This window comes from Leuresthes tenuis, unplaced genomic scaffold (assembly GCF_036924035.1).
Source record: "Leuresthes tenuis unplaced genomic scaffold, fLeuTen1.0.hap1 SCAF_17, whole genome shotgun sequence".
Classification (NCBI taxonomy): Eukaryota; Metazoa; Chordata; class Actinopteri; order Atheriniformes; family Atherinopsidae; genus Leuresthes; species Leuresthes tenuis.
This window is the reverse complement of record NW_027325371.1, coordinates 17,269,317-17,288,728: the sequence shown is the minus strand read 5'-3', so window position 1 is coordinate 17,288,728 and position 19,412 is coordinate 17,269,317. Positions and strand designations below refer to the sequence as shown.

At 43.7% G+C, this 19,412-nt stretch overlaps 2 protein-coding genes across 8 annotated transcripts in view; one reads left to right on the top strand and one right to left on the bottom strand.

Annotated features, from left to right (window-relative positions):
* The window catches only part of clec16a (C-type lectin domain containing 16A), a 36,925-nt gene extending 29,402 nt beyond the window's left edge, over positions 1 to 7,523 (bottom strand). For all 7 annotated transcript variants that reach the window (XM_072368041.1, XM_072368042.1, XM_072368047.1 and 4 more), the window contains exons 1-5: positions 7,309 to 7,523; positions 5,818 to 5,946; positions 5,363 to 5,496; positions 4,388 to 4,536; positions 2,763 to 2,868 (exon numbers count right to left, since the gene is read on the bottom strand). In XM_072368041.1, the coding sequence (XP_072224142.1) occupies positions 2,763 to 2,868; positions 4,388 to 4,536; positions 5,363 to 5,496; positions 5,818 to 5,946; positions 7,309 to 7,382 (592 nt within the window). In that variant the 5' untranslated portion in view covers positions 7,383 to 7,523. The remainder of the gene's footprint in view (positions 1 to 2,762; positions 2,869 to 4,387; positions 4,537 to 5,362; positions 5,497 to 5,817; positions 5,947 to 7,308) is intronic.
* Positions 7,524 to 8,210: 687 nt separating this feature from the next.
* Positions 8,211 to 9,928, top strand: dexi (Dexi homolog (mouse)). Its single transcript, XM_072368161.1, has 2 exons — positions 8,211 to 8,658; positions 8,771 to 9,928. The coding sequence occupies exon 1, from the start codon at positions 8,306 to 8,308 to the stop codon at positions 8,573 to 8,575; it is 270 nt and encodes an 89-aa protein (XP_072224262.1). The 5' UTR covers positions 8,211 to 8,305; the 3' UTR covers positions 8,576 to 8,658; positions 8,771 to 9,928.
* Positions 9,929 to 19,412: the final 9,484 nt, after the last annotated feature.

Genomic DNA, 19,412 nt, shown 5'->3' with positions numbered 1-19,412 from the left:
AAATGAAGTAAATACTACTGGAAACAACAGCTTGTGAGTTTCCAACAGTTTTTCTGTCCACTTGTTATCAGAGCGGAGGCGGGAGTGCCTGAAAGCAGATTTCACCCAACACTACCTCGTATTAGTAGTGCAGTTCTACCAGGAGTTAACTCGAGCCAATTTTATGAGGTTGAAAATTTAATAAACTCTTTAACTTTAACTACTGAGATGAAAAAAATTAATTAAAAAAACCTGAGAGCGTGGAGTTAGAAAGGGGTGAGATTGGCTCTGGGAAGTAGCTCAAGGCTACTTTAGCCTCCAGCGACAAAACTAAACCAAAAAAATATATATAAATACTAACCCTAACTCATCATCCCCCAAAATATGAAAACAAAACAAACAAAAAAAAAAACATGTGGGGCTCAGCTAAAATTAAGTGATCTGAACAATTTGGCCACAAAAAAACCCCAAAATAATAAAGCATGCAGGTTTTTCTGCATGTAAGCAGATGGGTGACACATGATAAATGATTTAGCCGAATTACACACACCCGTACAATTAAAACAAATACACCATTAGGAACAAACAGGGCTGGGTAACAACAAACAAGGGATGAATATGTTTTTTCTATTTCTTTTTTATTTCAATTTGAATCTTCCAAAGGTAAAAATCGGGTGATTTGATCACTCGCTGTAGAAATGCTCGCTCTTTTTATTAATTTTTTTTAAATCAGTACACCGTATGAGCAGCTGTAACAGCGTATTAATGTCCATTCAACATGTTGCTTGGATACCCAGCCCCAAGAAAAAGACTGAATGAATGGAACCAACTTACATGAAACTGTAGTTAGGCAGATGGGGCGCGTAGAGGGAGAGGAGGAGAGAGACAAGGAGAGGAAGAGTGGGAGGAGTGGTTGGAGAGGGGGGGGGGGAAACAGACACAGGGTTAATGTGAGTAAAGGGGCGGCTGTGGAGGGGTGGAGGTTGGGAGGGACCCTGCAGGCATCAAATAAACTGCAAATAATGACACACTTGGAAAAGGAGTTTCAGTGTCATACAGACATGTTAAACCTCCATTTTTTTTCTTTTCAGTCCCCCCCCCCACAGACTTTGCTGAATGTTCAAACCTAAATTTGATCACAGATCAATCAACACTGGTGCTGGAAGAAAATCCTCTCCCAGGCTGTCATTTGTTGCAGTGACTGTACCAAGGAATCAGTCAGCAGCATCAATCAGGGACATGTTCAACATTATGAAGCAGCAGTTGTCTTCTCTGGAACATACTCACCCATTCTCAGAGCTATCCAAATCATTTTAAACCGAACTTAAATAAGCAAGAATTTGAAAAAGGTAGAATTTGACGACTACTGATGCCGTGTAGTCGGCCTTTCTTCCCGATGCTTATGTTCTGGATGGTAATATGACCATTTTAAGACACTGGGGAGAAAAATGCATCGGTAAGACTCGCTGTATTCACCGATTCTTCTCTTTTTGACAAAACCCTTGCTTTAACATGGCCCCTGACCAGCCCAAACCCTACGGTTACATCATGGGATTTCAGTTCAGCTGTAGTGAAAGTCAGTTGCGCTAACTCTAAACTGCTGGGAGTTGCAGAATCAGGATGCCAGAGACGATGCAAGAGAGCAGAGCTGTTAGGGTACAAAGTGTTACATGCAGAACAAGACTGAGTAAGAAAGGCCAGTGTTGAAGAAACTTTATCACGGAACACAGTTTTAACATGTATTGTGGAAGGAAGCATGATGTGGGGACAGAGGCTAGTTCCCCTTGAATGACACAAGCCGGCGGTGTCCCCTCTGAGGAGCCCAGAGAGACGCACAGAGAAGAACAAAGCCACTGAAGAGAGTTAGTAAAGCATCACTGCGGTACTGCTACATGACATTTTGAAAACCCCTGCGGTGCACGAAAGACCAACAACAACAACAACGTTACATGCTGGGCGGAGTAGATTTGATGAGGATTTAGTTTTGTCAGTGAAGCAGTGATGCTGAACTCTGAGATCAACTTAAACCCCATCGGCTACCGTGGCAGGCGTTTTAGTGAAGGCAAAAGCAAGATTCTTTTAAACTTGAGAAAATCTCTGACATCTCTCTGAAATCCACACATATTGCTGAGTTTAGAGCATCAAAATCAATGATAGATGGGTTGCAGTGGGTAAACAGTTAGATAAGGCTCAGTATTTATCTGCACCCAACGGAAATGTGATTCTAAGGAACCAAAACTCATTGAGACTTCAGACACTAAGTGTACTAACATGTTGCATCAGGTCTTAATGATTTAACATATCGTACATTAACTGTCAAACAGGCTTTTCGCTTGTTGAAACTGCAGTCACTTCCAGGTTGAATGATATATCTCAACGCCTGTAAAGACTGAATAAACTCAGATACACTGTCAGATTAACAACTTGCCTCCTCCCAGCAGTGAGCAAATATTAATCTGTATTCTACTCTGGGCCACCACAAACAAAGACCTGATGTCTTGACGCTGACCTGCATGACATCACTGCTGACATCACACTGCAAATCGAAGGCAACGGAATCTCAAAAGTCAACGAAAGAAAAGAAAAGCATCAGACTGTGTATTTGTTTCAGCGGTACCTGTTAGTCATGCTCATGCACCAGAAGAAGAAGCAGCAGCAGCAGCAGCAGGGAGAGGTTGGGAGCAGAAACAAAGGCGGTAGGCAGTCCCAGCATCCCCCGAGTCTGTGTGTGTATGCGCACGTGTGCGCTTTTGCGTGTGCGCGTGCATGTTCTTGGCACTCACCTTTGTAGACGTTGAGTGTGATGGTGCGGACTGCGATGCGGACCATGCTTTCAGGGTGGTTGAAAAACTTAATTGCTTCGGTGTACAGGGCAAAGTCATTAGTGTGCTGTGTGTGGGAGACAGAGAGGGGGCGCCGGTGAGCAAGGCATTGCACCGCCGCACTCAGGCCGTGAATGACCACAGAGAGAGAAAGAAATCAGCTGGATAGGAATGCTGGGCATTATCTTAATTCCATTAGGCTTAATGAGAATAACACCAACATACTATCATATACAGTATCTTCTACTGAAAAATGCAGTAATTTGCACGGGAAACAAAAGGAAGAAAGGAAAGCAGAGGTTGTGTTGAGGTGTAAGAGACTCCCACCAGGTGAGTTCTCCAAAAAGAGACTAAAGTTGGACTTCTCTACCCTCATTGCAAAACTAGCCGACAAGGAGACCTTGTGAAACGAAACGAAACTAAAATCTGACAAATTAATCTTAGTTTAGGGGTTTAGCATTTAATCACGCCGCACAAGGCTGCCGCAAATCTGCAAATAACCAACAGATAAATTAAATCTCTCTCTGTGCCCGAGCCTGATCCACCACCCTACCCTTCTTCAGTCACTGCGACTTCTCAGTTATCACAGCTGAGACTCAGGGGGGGGGGGGTTAAAACAGTCAGAAGTCACAGCAAAGGAAGAAAGTGTCCCTGAAACCAAAACCAAACCCAAGAGCTTGTACTCAGGATTTGAAAATCTGACTTGTGTAGGCCTGACAAGAAGAGCGGACGGCAATCCAATGGCGCCATCTGGAGGAAAATAAACTTTAAATCCAAAGTGTTCTTATAACAAATGAAGAGAGAAAACCATTAGAAATGTGTTAATCATAAGAGGTTTTAAACTGCGGGGGAGAACGAAAAAAACAAAACTGGACAAACTGCTGAAACTATCAGCATTCCAGAAAGACAGCTTGTAAACCGGTTGTTAACTGGCACAAAAGTGAAGTCAAACTAAATAAAGAAACTAAATAAAAACGTGCTCTCAGATCTACACAACAGGCTTGGTTTCTGGCTTCAGGGGTGCAGCTTCCATCGACAGTACACCATTAACTTTCCCCGGCGCACGCGGGCCCAGTGGAAACACTAGAGACACCACTGAGAAAGAGACAGGCGACAACATCAATAACTGCTGAGGTGGTCGAGAGCATTTTGGATTAACATTCGTCACCCTGCACACACACAGGCTGCAGCGAGTATCTGCTCTTCGTCAAACGTTTGGCTCGTGTTCTAAAGATGAAAGAGTCTGCTAAAGCGACCACTCTTCACAGGAAGCTGCCGTTTTGACAGGAAGTGTGCTGCACATTAGAGAAGAGATGCGGCCTGATAAGGGCCAACTGACGCGAAACGCATGAGACAAACAAAGCTTTAGATTCTTAACAAATACGCTGCCTTAAAAAAAAACATTGGGAGAACTCTGTTCACGTACTGCAACTTTTATGCATGGTAATCAATCTGGGAAAAATCCACACTTTCAGCTGGTATTAGCATTACTCCGATATCGTTCTTTAAACTCATCCTTCCTTCTTCATAGACTGCCATGCAGAGTGTGCATTTTCTCTCATCCACCCATCCCTCTGTGGCCTCACCTCGTTGTAGAAGAAGTGCACTGTGTGGTTGTTTAGTTTGAGTGACAGAGTCTTGAGGAATGAGATATAGTAAGCCATGATCTCCTCGTCTGAGAAGTCAAACTTGTGGACGATGATGGAGTTGACGTGGTTGTTCGACAAAAGATAATCTGTAAGCGGAGAAGGGGAGATTAAAATCTACCACAAAGGTAACTTGAACAGACTTGTTTATGGGGCACATAGTTTAGCAGAGGAGGCTTTTTCTGATCTGGCGACATTCTTGGTAATGGTAAGAATCTCAGAGTCTTTTCAGAGTCGCACACCCTTACAAGACTGTTCCATCACATGTTCAGGAAGGAGTCTTAGAAGCATCCTTGAGTTTTAGAAATAGATAGTATGTCATCTGATGAGTTATTGGTTGCCAAGTAACAAGAAAGACAAAAAAAGAAATCTGTACCAGCTGCTATGCACTGAATATTAAAAAAAAAAAAGGCTGGCGACATGACTTGCATTAGTTACCTTACAAAATGCAAGAGAAAAGTGTGTGAAAATCTGCAAACGGTACATTCTGGAGCAGTGTTTCTCAATTCCGGTCCTCAGGACCCACTGCCCTGCATGTTTTCGAAGTTTCCCTCCTCCACCACACCTGATTCAAATGATCAGCTCGTCATCAAGCTCTGCAGTGGCCTGATAAGGAGCCATTCATTCGTATCAGGTGTGGTGGAGGAGGGAAACCTCGAAAACGTGCAGGGTGGTGGGTCCTGAGGACCGGAATTGCCTGCCACAACACAAAAACTCTCCACTCAGTACAAAGCATGGAGTACAGACGACACTTTATCCAAAGGACAAGCCAAACAACCGATCAACATTAGTTAGTTACAGCTGACAGTCTGCTGCTGGCCATGTCTGTCGTTTTAGTTAGTGACAGCTGAAAGAAGAAAGAGGAAAAAAACAGAGACAAAAGCTGCCTCTTCCTAAGTGCATGTAAATACTTACAGAGGGAAGTCTCATGGCTGATGTTTTCAAAAAGTATGTTGAGTGTCTGGAGGAGCTGGACACAGACGTAACGACCAGACTTCTGACGCAGGATGTTCAAGAAGAAGGCGAACATGTTCTTCTCCAGGAAAAAGCTGAACACAAACGATAAAGAAGTCTTTTCACGTGTAAAATGTAAAAGAACATTCACCTTTGTTTCATTGTTTAATTTAGTCTTAACTTGTTTATTCTGTTTAGCAGAGATATGGAATTTTCCCACGCACAAGCATAAACGTTGAACTTCGCTCAAGTCGAGATGAGTACGATTCTCAACATAAACAAGTCACAGCGTTGGACAAGAAAAGCTCCCAAGTTGATGCAAATATGCCCCTTTAACTCCCACGCTGGGCCACATCTGGAGATTTTTACAGCTAAAGTCGAAAGGGGCGTTCACAAAGAAACTGAGAGGGACTTACTCGAACACGGAGCTGTCATTCTGGTCCCCCCAGATGAGGATCTCTGTGATGGAGCGGATGGTCTCGACGAGGAGATTTCGATTGTGGTCCGTTACGGTGGTGTTTTTTGTCAGAACGTGGTACATGTATCTGACAGAAGGGGCGTAGAAGACAGAGGTTGAAGTGCAGCTCTGTAATCATTTTCTAATATACAGCTTAATGTGCAAAAGTCCATTTCTGTACAAGTATCCAAGAAAATGGATGAAGCCACTTTTTGCAGTTTGTGTAAACATAAATTGAAGTACAGTGTGTAGAAGGCAAACAATATGAGGCAAAACAGAGTTTGTGCGACGCTAATGGGCTTAAAACATAATATTCGGTGTGAGCACAATATTTCTTCAAAAACAAACGAGGTAGACAAGCTTTCTTGTCATTTCTTTAAGTAATCTTCAGGGCTAGTACTCCAGGCTTGTTGAAGGACATTCTGGTGTCATTTGTTATACTTCAGCCTTTTCTCCCCGTTTCCCTTCCTTAAGAATGGCTTCTTGACAGCCGCCCTTCCAATAAGACCATTTCTGACGAGGTAAGGTTGAACAGCAGATGGGTCAAGTGAAGTGTCAAATGCATCTGTCAGGTCCTGTGTCAGCTCATTCCCAATTTTCTTTTTCACATCTCTTAAGGACACCACTTTCAGATAATCCGCTTCCTCAGCTTCACGTCGTTTTTAAGGCTTGCCACTTGTTCTTTTACCCTCTGCTTGTGTGCCCATCTTTTAAACGAAACAGTAACGACACATTTTGCAGTTGTTCAGGCACATATGAGGAAGCTGTTCCACCCGTCTGGTCGATTAAATCAGATTTACACCGATAGCCTCAGTTCCATTGAAGTTTCCAGCCTATGAGGAATTTGTCTTCATGCAAACTTTATACAGTGAGTTAAACAAAACTACATCTTCATGTCTACATTATTTATTGTCAACATGGTGTCCAAAGAGCGTACCGTGATAGCCACCACACCTGTGTGCACCCACACATGAATTTCCACTTATTCTTAACAGGGCACCTATTGGGGTGGGACGACTTTAAGTTTAGCCCCTCTATTAAGTTCGTGAAATCCAGCTACCCAGATCATTTGCAGCATAGCCAAATTCAACCTACCCCGTGGTCTAATTAGCCAGAATTAATAAGACCCATGCAGACTCTTGGGGTGTAGATGCCCAGGTTTACAGATGGTCGTGGATCTAATATCTAACAATATAATACACTGACTTTGTTCAAAACTATTAGCAAAGACTGCTGACAACCTTTACGTGCTAGCTTAGATTTAGTCTAACCAGAGCTGACAAAAACAGAACCACAGAAAACTTTATTATTATCTAAATGGGAAAGTAATTAGTTGACGTGTCTATTGATATTTAAACCGTTAATAATTGGGCTAATGTTAACGCTGACAGTCGTTTTCAACTGGTGATTGTAGTGGCTAACATTAGCTTAAGTGATGCTAACTACTCACTTTAAATGGTCCAAGGAGTGGATGTTTTTCGTTTTTCCCTGTCCTCCGACCCAACTCCGTGACCGGCCAAACATGTTTGCGATCTAAAGGAGGCTGTTGCTTCGCCGGGCACGTAATTTTGTAAAGGTTAGTGGCTGCACATATCCATAGCACCCACTCTCCCGTGCGGATGCCTTCTTAGCAAACAGAGGGTGACAGGCGGAGATGGTAGCACTGTGGGGGTCATTGCGTAACGCAGTTTATAGATTGTGTATGGGAGTTGCTGTTCTCTCCGCGCAACTTGTCCATTGAGGCCCCACAGAGAAAGCGAGGGGGGAAACTACAATGTTTAATGTTACGAGTGACGATTAAAACACGCGACTAGAATTTCGTCACAATCACAACACTGATTGACATCTCAAAAACCAATCAGGGTAGAGTTTGCTAATCAGTGAGCCAATCACATTCTGAGGCTTCAAGCGTCGTTTTGTTGTCGGCTCTGTTTTGATGCGGTTAGCAAAAATGTTAGAAGCAATAATTAGACGTTAAGATTTGTTAGAAGCACGTGTCTCTGAATATCTCGCTTCGACTGGGGATGCGTTTAAGAAAACTCCCAGGAATTTTTGTGTAGAAATGTTCGCGTTTGTCTCGGCTAACCTTGCATGCTACTGTTTTTAGCCCAAGCCAGCTGGCATGGCGTGAATTCCGCAAACCCAAGGAACCAATGTCAAGAAGTCTTCGAGCGAGCTAACTTGACATTTTAACACTTTCCGACGGTTATTATTAGCAATGAACATTGCGTCGTTGAGTCTACCTGCTTCCCTGTTGTTTTCTTCTGGACTGTACAGATAGAAACTGCCACCGAAAGGCTTCTTCGGTCGCCGTTGTAGGACGGGATTACCCGAAATGGACGCATCAGCCCCATCACCCCAAACTGATTTCTAGTGGTACAAACAGCAGTTCGACCACCACATCCAAACCATCCATACACAAGAACTCGTGGCTGTCTTTCTTTTCTATGACACATCCAGTTTATGCCCAGCTAGATTCGGTGGAATCGCTCTTGGACGAACTCCCATATATGTTTTATTTGGGCCTGTTCTTTGTGAACGTCCTCATCCTCTACTATGCCTTTCTGATGGAGTATATCGTCCTGAATGTGGGTATAGTATTTCTGCCTGAGGATATGGACCAGGCGCTGGTGGACCTCGGGGTGCTGTCCGACCCCGCCTCTGTCCCCTACGACACAGACACGGAGCTGGATGTGTTTGAGGGATACCTGGAATGACGAGACGCGTCTGTTGAAGCAGGGGTCTGGGCCAGTGTGATGCTGTTGCAGCCTCCCTCTCACAGATACATTTGAGTGAAAAAGTAAGAGACCGTTTCATTGTCGAGATTTTAAAGTCAAGTTGGATCCCTTTTTATGTTTTCTACATGAATTCTACAAAAAAAAAAACCTTTATTTGTGTGTCTGTATTCTTAGGTCCCTGCTCAAAGGAAGGTAGCCTAAGGGAGCGATTTAATTTTATTGTTTTCTTTTTAAACACCACTGGCCATAAGATGAGTGACTGTCCCATGGGAAGAGCCCTCTCTGCTAGATCAGCAGTGTTGACTCTGGTTGGACACCAGAGGGTCAGCACTGGCACCTGTGACCCTCACTTTGGACACAATGGAAAAGGACGCACGACGTGCTGCAAACCGAGAGGGACAGCCATTCCCTTTATCTGGAAGCTGGAGCATGTTTCTTGTCGCCGCATTTGTTCAAATCCAGCAGCTTGACATCTAAACCAAGCATTGATCCAGGCTGTGCGGGATTCGGTAGTTTGCTCAGCATGCAATCCTATAAGAACTTGTCTCACTCACAGTGTTATGTCCTGCACCGCGAGACATTTCAGAGGAACTGGCAAAGAGCAGGGAGACGACATCCCCTGTCGGCATGTTGCTTCCGACACTCTGAGATCAACTTTTCCCACAAGCTTTTATGCAGAACACAGAATTCATTGCTGCTTTGCAGGCCTCACCTCATTCTCAAGGCTTTAATCAAACTGTGTCTTTTTGACCTTAACCATACTGTATTTCAGCGTCAGGGATGTGCACTCTCTCAGGAGCATGGTTAAGAGGTTTGGGTGTCCTGGCAGACATTACACTGCCACTCGAGATGGGCTGTGAAGCTGCCGGATGGAAGAGAATTCAATCCTTTTTTTTCTTTTTATTATGTCCTTGTCACACTCTTCACTGTTATGCAGAATGTATTCAAGTCACCAGGCAGAGGTAGATACAGTGCGTCTGTGTTTCACCTGTATCACGAGCAACTGGGATCAGTAAAATGTCAGTTTCCACGGTAGAATAGTATTGGCTGAACGTGCCAAATTTCAAACTTCAAAATCGGCGCAAGAGATGTGTTAAAAGTTGTCATTCTTTCTTTGTTCAATACTTGTTTTCGTGATGACCGCAAGCTCCAGCAGAGTCGGTGCATGATATTGTGCGTTTTTAAAAGATTTGGTTTAGGAGAGAGAAAGAAAATATATATGTATATATTATGTTTTATTTGCTTCTGTTTAAATTGTTATGAATTCAGGATTCCTTTTATGAAATGTATGTTTTCAACAGCAATAATAAAACATGTCAAGTGAGGGGCCAATTACATAGTTAATGAGATCGTTTGTGTAATTGGGTTGTTTTTAACCTTTCTGCTTGTTGGATCATGAATGCTGTGAAAGATGGCAGCCGTGTATGAGATGATGATGACCGAAGGATAACTTAAAAAAGAAAAGAAAGGTGAGGAGTTAAAGCCCAGCTAATAATTAAACACAATTTCTTGCAAAAAAAAGCAACTGCACCAGTAGGGACAAAAAATTAATAAATATATGTATATTTCTATACACATAGATCAAAGGTGCCTCAAAGTAGTATATTGGAGGAAGAATGGCATTGTTTACATAAACCAAAGTGTGCCTGTAGTTAGAGTTTTGACTGAGCAAAATTTGCTCTTAACAGTAGCCTAATCTTCATTCATTCAATCCCCAGTTACCCAGCGAATAGTTATGTTTGATTTTCCAGCAGCAAGGCAAGGCAAGTTGATTTGTGGAGCAAAATTTGTACACAAGGCAATTTAAAATGCTTTACAGCTACATAAAATAATTCCATAAAACAGAAAAATATTCATTAATTGAATCAAAAGGAAAGAGTGCAGATAAAATACTTTCAGTTGTCATATGCACAGCTAAAAAAAGCCTGGATTAAACGTTATCAGAGTTGAGGCTTGTCTCACATCTTCTGAAAAACTGTTGCAGATTTTAAGAGCATAAAACTGAAGCTCAGCCTCACCTTGTTTAGGCCTGACTCTGCACACCAGCGGGAGACCGAGCTGGTTCATATGGCTCTAACATGTAATTTGGCGCTAGACCATGAAGAGACTTGTACACAAGCTGAGCAGTTTTAAAGTCTACTCTCTGAGCGACAGGAAGCCAGTGCAGAGACCTGAGCACTGGACTGATATGGTCGTATTTCTTGGTTCTAGTCAGGACTCAAGCAGCAGCGTTCTGGATGCACTGCAGCTGTCTTACAGCGCGTTTAGAGAGCAGACCGTTACAGTAGTCTAACCTGCTGGAGACAAATGCATGGATTAGTCTTTCTAAGTCTGGTTTAGACACTGTTCCTTCGATTCTGGCAATGTTTTTTAGATGGCAAAAATGTCAATGTCAGTAAAACGAGTCAGCAGGCTAATTATACTCACTCCTCATTTTTTAAAATTAGTGGCAGAGATGTATACAAATATGTTTTCGGTAGCCCCATTGAGGCGTGTATAAAATTCAACTAATGTTCGTGTCATTTAAACTGACTGACAGTAACTCGGAGACAACGCGACTCAGAGGATGTTGAAATTTTTAATTAAAAGGGATAAATATCCGATGACTGTGAACCGATACAAGCAACAGGTTTCAAAACCGTTGGGTGGGTCTGGAGCTCACCTGCGTGAGTCTGACGTCGTGAAGTACGTCACCGTCAACTATTTGCTTAAGATGTATTTCGCGTTGGCAAAAAAAACAGGTTTGGCTCGGTTCTTGTTAACGCACAACCATTCTGTTGGCAATCATTTACCATCTTTTAATTGGATAAGTTCTGCATGCTTCGGACTTTTATTTTATTTGTAGCTGTTAGAAAGATAGAGACAATTGGAAAACACTTAAAATACATTAAGTAACTCACAATGGAGCAGTGTACCGTGTTCACTGCCGTTGCTGTAGTTTCATGTTGATGTTAAAAGATGTTTAACCGAGTGCGTCTCTGACAAAGCTATATTTCATGTGGCTGTCATTTAGGCAATGTGAAATGATAAAAATCACTGTGAACACGTGTTACATTTTTCATTTTTTTTAGAAATCAAACAGCAAATTGTTTTGAATTCTTTTGTAACGTGTGGCAAAGCAAAAAAAAAAAAAAACAAAAAAACGCACTGGATTTGGCCATTCAGGTAGGAAAAGTATTGAAAGGAAATAAATCTTCCCACAATAAGCGTAGCGGGACATTAGTGCGTTGAATTACCACAAGGGGGCAGCGTTGAACAGGTAGAATTCCGGCAGCAGCCAGCTACATCTACTCTTCCATTTGGTGCTGAAGACAGCGCTTCAGTCACTTGCGGTTACCTAAAAAGTTTTATGTTCAAAGGAACGCATTTTTTTAAAGTCTTTGACGGCACATAACCTGGCCACAATGTACATTTCACAACAACTACTTATTGAAGTTTTAAGAACTTAAGTTAGCACGTGGGGCACGCCGTATCAGGCCGGGACTCGAACCCCGGTTGGCCTCGTCGAGGAACGAGAGTCTTTGTGCAACTAGTTTAGTTATACGGACCCCACAGGTCAGTATCGTCCTAATAAAAATAAGTAAGGCCCTCCTTAAGAAGACAGTATGGTAGTGCATGCAAGACCTACCTCCTGTAAATCGCTCAGCATTAATGTTCCCTACATAAATCAAAATTATTCATGTCACGTGCACTGATGCACACCACCATGGATGTTAACCTTTGAACTCTATGCTCATAACAACAGGATTCCTACACAGTCTTAGAAAGAAAGGGGAAAGTATGAAATTCATTCTGAAGTTAGTTTGGATGTGTATGGAAAGAGAGGCCTTTGGGTTTCCAGACTAGTTTAACTTTTTTTTTTTTTAAAGACATAGAACTGTGAGTCTATCAGAATGCTTTTCACATAGATTGTATAGAAATGAATACAGTTTCCATGATGTCATCTACAGTTGCAATCAAGATTATTCAACCCCAAAATTAGCAACTAATATTACAAGTGGTTTCTCCAAATCAAACACAAAATGCTACTTTTGACTAATGCAGTCACAAAAATAATCAACCCTGTCTTGTCAAGCATCTTCAGTACTTAGTGGAGCACTCTTTTGCCATTGTTGACCTGCTGCGTAGCCAGATACCAGCTTCCGGTGCTGTTCCTGAGGAATCTTAGCCCATTCCTCATAGGCAAAGGCCTCCAGTTCACTAATATTCTTAGGTTTGTGTCACCTTCTTCAAATCCCACCAGAGATTTTCCAATGGGGTTCAATCAGGTGACTGATGGCCACTCTTGCATCTTTCAGGACTTGAACCAAGCCTTGATGGACTTTTAGGTATGCTTGGGATCATTGTTCTGTTGTAAGGTCCAATGACGCCCAACCTTCAGCTTCCTCACAGGCGGCATGACATTTTCCCCCAGGATATCCTCATACTTGTTTGAGTCTGATGTTGAGGGTTTTTGACCGCCTGCCTCCTCTGGTGGCAACTGTTGATAGCTTTCTCTGATAGCTTTCTTTTTCTGCCACACCCAGGTGACGTAGCTACTGTTCCTTTAACTTTAAACTATGCTTCCAACTGTATCTCTATGAAAATACAGCACCTTTGCTATCTTTTTGTATCCTTTTCCTGGTTTGTGCAAGGCAAAGAGCTCCTCTCTGAACTTTTTGGACAATTCTCTTGACTTAGCCATATTTCTTTTTTTTTTTTTTTTTTTTTTTTTTTTTTTTTTTTTTTTTTTTTCTTCCCCTTGTCCTGTTCAGCATTATGGCAGCAGAATTGTAGTCTGAATACCTTTGATGCCAAACAGATTTGCTTTGCCAAGGGAAGTTTTATAAATGTAAAGCTCCCCTTGATGCCCATTTATTTATTTTTGTTTACAATATATAACATGTAATAGAACTGAACCGGACCGGGGGACAAGGAAAGAAGAAGAGGAAAGAAGAGGAAACAGAACAAAAATAGAAACAAAAACCAGACAACCAGCTGCTACACCTGTAAAAAACAAAACAGACAACAATCCATGGCCTCTGAGGGGAATCCAGCCTTAGAGCCACCAGGAGCACCTGAAAGCAGACAAGCAGAGAAAAAACAAACACACAAACAAACAAAAACAAGCACAAGAAGCGGCAATCGCATACAACACAGCTGTGGATAGATGACCTGAGACGACATGATAACACATCAACTGCTTAGCGAGCATGCTACTGGGCTAATGAATGTGTGTGTGTGTGTGTGTGTGTGTGAGAACATGCAACACCCATGGCACAGGATCTACATGGTAACCGTGGTTAGTTATGAGTGTATAAGTGTACAGGGCCACAATCCACAGCCCCCCCCCCAGCAATCAGAAGCAGGCAGAGAGGGCCACAAGACCCAGGCCACCAGCAGCCCCCACGGAGCACAGAACCCAGGAAGCCCACCGCAGGGACAACCACGCATCCACCCAGAAGACGGCAGAGGAAACCCCCGGATAGAGCCCCCATAAGCATAGGGCAGAGGCCCTCAGAGAGCCAGGGGCAACAGCCCACCGACCCCGCCAGGTCCCAGCCGCCCAGACATGGGCCGTGCACTGGACCCGGGCCCCGGGAGCCCGAGCGCCCCCAAACCCCCCGGCAGAGGCCCCACCCAATACCCAGGAGGGCCAAGTGCCCCAGACAGCCACGCAGTGGGTCAGCGCCTGCCCCAGCACCCCTGGCCAAGTGCCCTGGGAGCCAAGACGTGCCCACAGGTGGGTGAAGTCGCGAGCAGCGGAGAGAGGCAATGCCGCCCCCCCATCGGGAGAAGCACAGGCAGGCCAGGCCAGGCCAGGCGACAGCAAGTCCCAGATCCAGGCCCAATCATTACCACACACACTTTCACGTCCCATACATCCACACATCCTCCCTCCCTCGACTCTGCTGGGGTGTAGTGCAGCGGGCACACCAGGGGGCCAGCAGCCCCCCAGCCACCACAGACCCCGAACCAGCAGAACAATTAATTAATCCTCTTGGCCCCTCCCGCCTCGAGCAGCAACCAGGAAGCAGGGGTGTGGGAAGAAGACCCCTCCCCTCACCCTTCTGGCTCTTCAATATTTTCTAATAGTGAGCGATAAAATTGAGGGGCAGCCAAACTTGTAGGACTGGGAGCGCGGCCCTCTGGGCAGCCTACATACCCAAAGAGCCCCGCCCACCAGATGCCACTCAGTGTAACCACCCCCCAAGACCTAATGTGTGTGTGTGAGTGTGTGTTTGATAAGTAGTAATGTCTAAGGTGTAATTAAAACAGGGGCGGGGAACTGCAGAGTGCAACCAAAGGGGACCACCTACGTGGCCCCATCCACTACACCCCACCGAACACACACGGCCCCAAAACCCTTCATGTGTGAGTGTGTGCTGTGTACAGGAGCCAGAAGGGAGAGGGGTATGGGGATATACACCGGGGGGAGCTACTCTCCCCCGGAGAAGGCAGCCAGGGACTGGCTGCAATAGGCATCCCCGCTACCTGGGAGCCAACACAGGGCAGGAGGGGCTGATGTCCACCAGGCTCGGGGCCTGCAGCGACCATATTGCGGGAGCTACTGTACCCCCAGAAGGTACCCATCCCGCCCCACCCCACCCCACCCCGGAGGACCTCTACAAACAACAAACAAACAACAACAAAAAACAAACAGACAAACAAACAAACCACCCGGTCACACCAGTCGCAGCAGCCCGGGCCTGAGACCCACCATCACCCAGACCATCACCCAGGCCCCCCCACCCACCCCCCCAACAGGGGAAAAGCACCGCCCCCCCCCCACCGCACGCCCCAACACCCTGAAAAAAAAAACAACCATCTGCGGACACCTTGGAGGTCCCAGAGCAACAAGCCCGGCACCAGGACCTGCACCAACCCACCCATACTGTGGCGCGTCCAGGACAACCCAGCCCCCCCAGGCACAGGCAGGGCCCCCCCCCGGGCGCAAGGCAGCGCCCAGCCACCAGGGCCCAGGCCCAGCACCACCACCCATGCCGGAGCGGCCCAGCCACCCGGCATAGAGCCAGCAGCCACCACCCCAAGGCCTCTAAGGGACCCCGCCCCACACCGCAAGACAGTCCCACCCGCAAGCCCCCAAAACTGCCCTCCAAGCCTGACACACAGTCCCCCCCAGCAATGACCAACCCGGTCCCCACGACCCGAGAGACCACCAGACGCCCGAAGCCACACAGCCCCCCCCAGCACACACCCAACCGCCCAGAGCGACGGGACAGCAACCCACCACCACCACTAAGTGATCAAGCTAATCAGAGGGGACCAGAGAGAATGAAATTCAGCCAATTGATGTTTTGAGGAGGCAGACATTGTTTCCATGCTAATATAATCTAAAAGAAAATTTCTAAACTGGTTAATACACAGATTGTTCTTCGCTTTCCAGTTCATGAGAATAGTTTTCTTTGCGATACATAACACTGTGAGAACCATGTGTGCTGAGTTAATTTCCATGTTGATGTTGTCTAAGTCACCCAGTATGCACAGTGTGGGGCATGCAGGGATGCTACACTTTAGCCATGTTGATAGGTCCGCACAGACTTCAAGCCAGAACTTCTGGACAGGCGCACAGAACCACAAAGCGTGTGCATAATCATCAGGTGTGTTATCTGTGCAATGTGAGCAGATGTTTGAGTGTGTTAGACCCATCCTGAACATCCTTTGTCCTGTATAGTGTGTTCTATGAAGGATTTTGTATTGTATGAGCTGTAAATTAGAATTCTGAGTCATTCTAAAGGTGTTCAAACATATTTGTGGCCAGAAGCTATGACTAGAACTGATGGATAAATCTGCCTCCCATTTTGAGGACGGTAGAGACATTGTGTCATCTATTTTAGACAATAATTTATATATTTTTGATAGTAGTTTTGGGGTGCAGATGCTTAGAAATTCTGCTACCCTAGTCGGGAGTTGTAAGTCTGGTTGGTGGGGGATATATTTCTTTGTTATTATAGACTTAAGTTGTTGATATTCTAGGAATTTATTGCTGCCTATCTCGTGTTGTGATATGAGCTCATCAAATGAAATAAAATTTCCATTTTGGATTATATGTTCCAGATGTTTGATTCCTTTGATCTTCCACAGAGTAAAGTTTAGCATTTTTTTGTTTTGCAGTATGTCAGGATTGTTCCAGATGGGTGTAAGCTTACATGGGACAATTGAAGACTTTGTTATTTTAAGAAATTCCCACCAGGCTGTCAGAGAGGTGCTGATGTTAATGCTTTTGAAACATTTGTGATGTTTTACGTTTTGACTAATAAGTGGCAGGTCAGAGATTTCCAGATTATCACACAATGCTTGTTCTACATTTATCCATGGTTCATCTATTGGGCTAGGTTTAAACCATTTTGATATATACTGTAACCTATTGGCTAAGGAATAGTGCTGAAAATTAGGTAAATCTAATCCACCACAGTCCTTGGTCTTCTGTAGGGTTTTTAAACTAATACGTGGTGGTTTGTTTTTCCACAGAAATTTGGAGATGCAAGAATCTAGTGACTTAAACCAAGTAGCAGATGGTTTTATGGGGATCATTGAGAACAAATAATTAACTTTTGGTAGTATCATCATTTTAATGGTTGTAACTCTCCCCATAAGTGATATAGGTAAGGACTTCCAACGAGAGAGATCGTCCTCTACTGTCTTTAATAATTGCACATAATTTAGCTTTGTTAGCTCTGAGAGCCTGGAGGAAATGTTTATGCCTAAATATCTGATATTTCCTGACTGTAAAGTGATTGCTGGTATATTCTGGACTCTGCAGTTAATGGGCAGAACTGTGGTCTTAGACCAATTGATAGAGTAGTCAGAAAGTGCTGAGAATTTATTTATGAGTGTGATCGTGTGAGTGAGAGACGTTTGAGAGTTCTGAAGGAAAAGTAAAACATCATCAGCATAAAGACTTATTTTATGCTCAATATTTTGGGGTTGGATGCCTTTAATATTTCTTTCTTGTCTGATAGCAGCTGCTAAAGGTTCGATGAAAATAGCAAAAAGTGATGGAGAAAGTGGGCAACCCTGTCTTGTACCTCTCTGCAGACTGAAGTTTGGAGAGGTTTGATCATTTGTCCTCACACACGCATTTGGGGAGCTATATAATATCCTTATCCAGTTGATGAAGTGTGACCCAAACCCAAATTTGTTTAATGCTGCGAATAAAAATTTCCAGTTCACTCGATCAAATGCTTTTTCTGCATCTAGAGAGACTATTGTGGTTTCCAGGTTGTTGATGTTAGAATAGTCTATGAGATTAATTAGCCTGCGAGTGTTAGTGGATGAGTGTCTACCCTTTATGAAACCTGTCTGGTCAGGATGTATTATAAGTGGAGTTATTTTTTCTATTCTTTTGGCGAGGGCTTTACAAATTATTTTGAGGTCTGCATTTATTAGAGATATTGGGCGGTAGCTGGATGGAAGTATGGGGTCTTTTCCTGGTTTCTGTAGCAAGATAATGTTAGCAGAGTTCATGTGTGGGGATAATCTGCCATTCTGCTTAACTTGTAATACCATTTTGTGAAATGCAGGTGCCAAAACAGTCCAAAATTCTTTGTAGAACTCTGCTGGAAAACCATCTGGTCCCGGGGCTTTGTTACTAGGCATATGTTGAAGGGCTTCATGGAGTTCTCCTATTGAAAGAGGTGAATCCAGAGCCATTGCCTGTTCGGTTGGTAATTTTGGAAGGTTGATATTACTAAGAAACTGATCTATGTTACTATCTGATGGATCATTTTGTGATGAATATAAGGTTTTATAGAAGTCCCTAAAAGCATTGTTGATTACATCGGGGTCATGGGTGACATTTCCTTTTGAGTCTTTAACAGAAGTGATTGTTGTTTTCTCTTTGTTTCTCTTTAGTTGGTTAGCTAGGAACCTTCCAGATTTATTTCCGTGCTCAAAGTTCTCCAAGCGAAGTCTTTGTATGAGAAACTGTGTTTGTTTATCAATAATTTTGTTTAATTCAAGTTTAGCTTTTCTTAATTCATTCAGTGTGTGTTCCTCTTTGGAGGTACTGTAGACAATTTCTAATGATTTAATCCTGAGTTCTAAATCTGATATCCTTGAACTTTCCCTCTTTTTCTTATTTGATGAAAAAGAGATTATTTTGCCTCTCATAACTGCTTTTCCGGCTTCCCAAAGAGTACAAGCTGACATTCCTGGCAGGTCATTATTTTCTAAATATACAGACCATTCCCTTTTGAAATAATTAATAAAATCAGGGTCTTTTAGTAATGATGTATTAAATCTCCAATTCCTAGCTGGTGGTGTAACTCTGTTATTCTTCAGTGTGATAGAAACTGGAGCGTGATCACTGATAGTGATGGGGTGGATTTTGGTGTCTGAAATATCCCTCAACAAGGAACTGCTAACTAACAAATAATCTATTCTTGAGTATGAGTGGTGTACCGGTGAGAAGAAGGTGTATTCTCTAAGAGTGGGGTGGTGGGAGCGCCAAGCATCACAAAGACCAAAATCTTTCATATACTGTTTAACAATATTCGTGGACTGCCAGTTCCGCTGACTTCCTGAAGTACTGAGTCTGTCTAGTCCTGAGTCTAATACCATGTTAAAGTCCCCTCCTATGATGAGTGTGTTATCTGAGTGATCAGAGAGTGAAGTGAAAAAGGAGTGAAAAAATGAGGGGTCATCCACATTTGGACCATATATATTTGCAATGCATAAATTCATATTTTGAACAGATAAATTAACTATTAGAAATCTACCTTCTGGATCTATAACTGTGTTGTTTACGGTGAAATTTACTCTTCTATTTATCAGAATGGCTACACCTCTTTGTCTGGAGTTGTAACAGGCTGAG

Bases quoted from the DNA above. Each gene is read 5' to 3' on its own strand.
- dexi (XM_072368161.1), top strand. From the start codon at position 8,306: ATGACACATCCAGTTTATGCCCAGCTAGATTCGGTGGAATCGCTCTTG.